General features: G+C 39.1%; 1 protein-coding gene across 1 annotated transcript; it reads right to left on the bottom strand.

Annotated features, from left to right (window-relative positions):
* Nucleotides 1–1,788: 1,788 nt before the first annotated feature.
* Nucleotides 1,789–3,832, bottom strand: LOC117448215 (uncharacterized). The gene is made up of 3 exons (XM_034085401.1): nt 3,612–3,832; nt 3,396–3,498; nt 1,789–2,955 (listed from the first exon to the last, which is right to left on the bottom strand). Exons 1-3 carry the CDS (start codon nt 3,713–3,715, stop codon nt 2,575–2,577), a joined length of 588 nt encoding a protein of 195 aa, XP_033941292.1. The 5' UTR covers nt 3,716–3,832; the 3' UTR covers nt 1,789–2,574.
* Between the last annotated feature and the right edge of the window lie 1,365 nt (nt 3,833–5,197).

Below are 5,197 nucleotides of genomic sequence, written 5' to 3'. Positions count from 1 at the left end.
CTTGCCGGCGGGCGTGTCTGAAGCGCAACCAACAACCAATCACATGAATCTCCCGCCCCTGACCCACAAGCAGCGGTTTGATTGGCTAGAGCTTGTACTGGCATATGATTTGATTGGCTGATGCTTTCACCGAAAGCTTCAGAATCTTCAAAAGTTGAACATTGCTCAACTTTTGCAGCCTGAAACGCCAGGAAAGCTCCGCTCTGCTTCCCACAATGCAGTTTGGCGAAAAGTGACGTCACCCCATTCAAAGTGAATGGGAAGAAGCTTCCAACGCCGCTGTGTGGACGGGCCGTTACACTCTTTACGTCACAAACAAGATGGTGGATGAGAATAGATCTATAAAACGAGAAGCAATGCGCCAGAATCAAGGTGAGACTATCCGCATCCTTTAAAACTCTACGCACATTCGTTTCACCGAAATAAGTAAACGACTGTATTTGAGTGAGTTAAGGCATTAGTTTGCTTCATTAAAGGGTGTTAATGAATAAGTGTTCTCCAGTGCCTTTTGTCCACTTTAAGGTATTATTAAGGTAGGGTTAATGTTGCTCTCAAAGTGCATCAGATTGATGCTCTTAACTTCAATATTTAAAAAAAAAAAATCTTCCCGGAGGAGCATGCCCCCGGACCCCCCTAAATTAGGCTACGACCCCCCTAAAGGATGTTCGGTCCACCCCCTACTTGTACAAAAATAGCACTTTACCCCCCCCCCCCCCCAACAACGAAGCCCCGGATCTCCTACAATCCTAAATCCACCACTGGTTTGCACTAATTTCTGTCAACATGTATATTACATCTTCAGGTGAGGGGATATACGACGGCTTCAGTTATGACTGCTCTTTCTGTGAGGAGATCCACATGGCTCTGTTTCGGGATGTCAGTGTTTCTCCTGCTCATCTTCATGCAGATGTTAACCTCTCTGGTGCAATATGCTGGTGTGTTCATCCTCTCCAATGAAACCCTCATCAGCCCCTTTCACTTTTGTCTTGCACATCCACATGGTGAACTGTCCTGCAACGATTGGCACTGGAATGCTCTCTAAGCAGAGGGGAATCTGGTATGAAAATGTGCCTCCTTGACATGGTGGTTTACCTGGGTTTGTACATTCCTGTGGTGCTTGTGGCCTTTGCTCTGCTGGCCATGCTGTTGGCAATTTACGGCAAAGACATAACAGTACTCTGGTGGTTTAGCTTGGCCTGCCAGGTTGCATCCAGTCTACTCGTCCTGACTGGCCTTATTGTTTTTTTGGTTCAATTTCAATCATATGTGAGCTGGGAACACTTGACCATCTGGTTCTATGTATGTGTTGCTTTGCAGGTTCAGCTGGTTATAATAACTGTGCTGACCTACGTGACACGAAAGAGGCTATCGTCTGACTGGGAGCTTGAAAAGTAATTCTGGCTATGTTAATAGAATATATACTTGGTCATCTGAATCATTTTCTTACTCTCTAATGCTGGTTTATTTCTATTTCTATTTTGAGATGTTTCTATTTTAGAATTGTTTATTTATTTTTGATAGATTTCATAACACCTGTTACACTTTTTGTGTTAAATACACAGGAGCAAAGTGTACCTGCCTCAATGTACTGAAGCAATGCCTTTGTATTCTAGACAAACAGGTTTGTGAAAGTTAAAACTGAGTGTCTAAATATAAATATGACCTAATGTATCTGATAAACACAAGTGTTGGATAGGCATGTGAAATAAACTGTGTAAAAAGATACTAAACTAAAAGACTCAGCACTGACACATAGTCTTTGACAGGGCTTGAAGAAAGAAAACAAACTGCTACTTTGTCTTTTAATTAAGTGAAAAGAACATATCAAATCCTATTTAAGTATGAGCGTCATGAATTTCATTTGTGGTGTCATTTAGAGGAAATATGGAGCGTATTCACTGACAAAGATACAGTATGTTTCTGTTTGTGCAAAAGGCCCCAGGTACAGTGTAGTGCTAAGTAAGATAGTCAGAACTCAATTTCAAGTATTTAGTGGTTTGTTCATGGAAACGTCAGAAAGCAAAGGTCCTCTAACCACTAACGCTCTGTGGCCATACTGTGACATGACCACAGCTGATTTCAGTTTCACATACAATACCAAAGAATCTGCTCTTTTACTTATCTCAACATCAAATGTTCCGGCTCTGGTTAAAGATCCGGCTCTGGTTAAAGTTTTCACTTAAATGTTCTTATTCATGAATGTCGTTCAAGTAAAAGTTTGAAATTCCATGCTTTTTTGAGGGATTGCAATTTCCATGCAAAGGCTATTATATCAGTGCTCTTGCAGATGGTTAATTCAGACAATACAGTATGATGTAAGATTTGTAGCAGCAGTACAACTTTTTACATAGAAATGTTTTTCATCCACAGTTTAAGAAGCTGAGCCCTAGCTCAACATCCCAGTGGCACCAGTTAAAGGACACGTTTTCCATTGTGTAGCTTTATGGAGGACCTAATGTGTGCATCTACAAGTTCTGCTTGGACTGTCTAGTGAATCTGTAATGTGGCAGGCATTCCCCTATAAGACAATATTTTAGTGTGCACATTTCAGTGGTTTTCTGATACAGTTGATCATCAGGTGAAAAAAATGTCTCGCACAAGACGTAGGGCATCATCATCATCATCCTCCTCCTCCTCCTCATCCTCCTCCGCTACTTCTGCCAGCACCTGTGAGTGCTTCTCTTTTTCTTCAGCATCCAGTTCAACATTCACATGAATGCTGTGATCCTGTACTGGTCCTGACCTCTGACCCTCAGCTCCCTGATGCTGCTCGCCCTTTGTGTACGGCAATGTTTCCACCTCCGTGATGTCCATGTCAGTTTCTGAAACATACGTTGAGTCCAGGGCGTCCCCGCTGTCTGAGGACTCCTCTATAATCACAGGCTTCACCGTCGTCTTTAAGATGGCAGGGCTCTTCCTCATTTTCACTGTGGTGTCTACTTCCTTGTCTTCCACCTGTGTGTGACAGGGTTTATCACTCATAATTACACAATGCTTTATATATATATCTTGCATTTCACATCCACTATAACAAATGGTGTATGATATGATTTTACTGTGGGTCCTTTACTCAACTTGTAATGTAATTTATTTGAGACACAGACTTACTTGGGCTGTATACCATTTCTAGCTAGACAAATTGTGTTTTGCCTACTAAAATCAAAATATATTTGATTTTCACTAATTGGATGTTCCTTTTTGGTTGTTCTACACAATGTCAACATCCTGAACAATATATATTTGTTTTCATTTTTATATCACAGTAGGCCTATATCAATTACTGGGTCTTCACATTTTTCATTAACATTGATACATATAGTATACCGGTCAGTTTATGCCATAAACTTTATGGCATCCCCCCATTTAAAGCGTTACAAATGGAGAAACAGCGCCACCTTTTGGTCAGTGGGGAGAGCACCGTCGTCGCAGGCTCCATTGGTAAAATATGAGACAGCTGCCTCCACCAGCTCCTGTTCGTTCATACAGTAGAAAACAGCCCTGGAAACACACCAGTTCATCTTTGTTAGTCAAAATTAAACGAGGAAACTTTATCTGAAGCATTAAACTGAAGCCTGTTGTTGTTGTTATGTAGATTATTTTACGTTATTTACCTTGCAGTTTTCCGTTTTCTCTTGCTCTTCAGAGGCTCCTTCTCTTTCACTTTCTCTTCCTTCTTCGACATCCATGTCGGCAGCGCCCGGTGCCTTTGGGCCATTTTGGCCTTTAAAAAACAATTAAATCATATGTTTATCTATACAAAAGTTACTGAGTATAACCGGTTTTAACCATTTAGTAAATAGGAAGCAGAAACACGAGGTTTGCAGTTTGTGTAAGTCACGTGACCGCAATGACTGGGTCGTCAGCGCCACTTAGCGGACAAACAGCAGAATCGATAACAAGAAAATATTAACACTTCCTTCACAATTTTACATTTTAGTTGTTTAACGTTGCACATTAGCTCCAAACAGTTTATTAGGAGGAATTGAATCCTCATTTACTCTCTTCAACACACAAAAAAGCCTAGAACAAGGCATGGCATTTCATTTGTTGATACACACCACTAGGCTATGTAACAGACTCTGCAAACTCTATAATGACTTTAAAATATTTCTTTGTAATTACATTTTTTGTATCATTTCATATTCCAGCTATTCCTCAAAAAACATGTTTTGGATATCATGCCATTCAAATTTCAAATTTAAATTTTAAGAAATTGTAGTTTTTGTATTAATACCCCAAGCTTCCATAGGTGGGTAAAAAATGATCCGCATGCATTTCCTATGGGAAAACGTTTTTTTTCAAAATGTTAAAAAAAACGTCTAAAATTATAAATAGTGAAAAATTAAATATAAAATATTTCTAGTGTGAACCAAAATATAATACTAAATATTATAAAAATGAAAAAAATGGCATAAAAACACATTATTCTAATACGGGTCCTTTTTGACCCACTTATGGAAGAGTGTATATAGGTCCAGTCACTCGTGCATCCAAGGGTTAAAATCTGAGTAGAAGAATTGGTATGAAATGCAAAAAGGCTACTTCTGTTTCCAAGGAACCCAAGCACCTGGTCACGTATAGTGCTTAAGCTACAACCAACTGCCCTAAATCACAAACAATTAGACTAAACGGGACTTTATATAATTACTTGATAACCTTTTTGGAGTTGACTTGATGGATTCATAGAAACTTTATTTTATTGAGATGAGTTTAGTTTGAATGGGTCTTCAGATGATGAAATCAGAAACTGTAGCTACTAGTATTTGCAAATAAATGGATTATTCTTATTCTTGTTTTTCTGACAATGTATAGCATATGCTGAAAAGAGTGCTAATGACCCGGCTTTTTCCTTATTATATTGTAGTTGTAGAAAATATTGAAAGGACTGTGCAGACTATAGTGCTGGTATAGTGCTGAAAATGGCATGAATGTATAGTATTCACAGAATTAAACTACACTTTATATACAATCTCTTTCTCTCTATCTATCTTGATTTATTTCAATCTCTGACAGATGTACCAACCCACATATACAGTATAAACACTCACACACGCCCACACACAATGTACATGCTATCGTCAGAATTAATCTGCGTTGCAGTAGTGTACTGTGTAATTAAAACTGTGTTGCACTAAATTCACATCCCTCACCCTGGGTTAGGGTTCAGTCAAGTTAGTGTCTTCTTTTATCTATAGTT

This window comes from Pseudochaenichthys georgianus, chromosome 6 (genome assembly GCF_902827115.2).
Source record: "Pseudochaenichthys georgianus chromosome 6, fPseGeo1.2, whole genome shotgun sequence".
NCBI classification, from domain to species: domain Eukaryota; kingdom Metazoa; phylum Chordata; class Actinopteri; order Perciformes; family Channichthyidae; genus Pseudochaenichthys; species Pseudochaenichthys georgianus.
This window is presented reverse-complemented; position numbering and strand designations above follow the sequence as displayed.

What these genes read in the sequence shown, in the direction of transcription:
- LOC117448215 (XM_034085401.1), bottom strand. Translation starts at nt 3,715, where the DNA reads ATGGCCCAAAGGCACCGGGCGCTGCCGACATGGATGTCGAAGAAGGAA. An exon ending in AGAAAACGGAAAACTGCAAG is followed by an intron (nt 3,499 to 3,611) that starts GTAAATAACGTA and finishes GTGTGTTTCCAG; the next exon opens with GGCTGTTTTCTACTGTATGA. An exon ending in CTCTCCCCACTGACCAAAAG is followed by an intron (nt 2,956 to 3,395) that starts GTGGCGCTGTTT and finishes TGTCACACACAG; the next exon opens with GTGGAAGACAAGGAAGTAGA.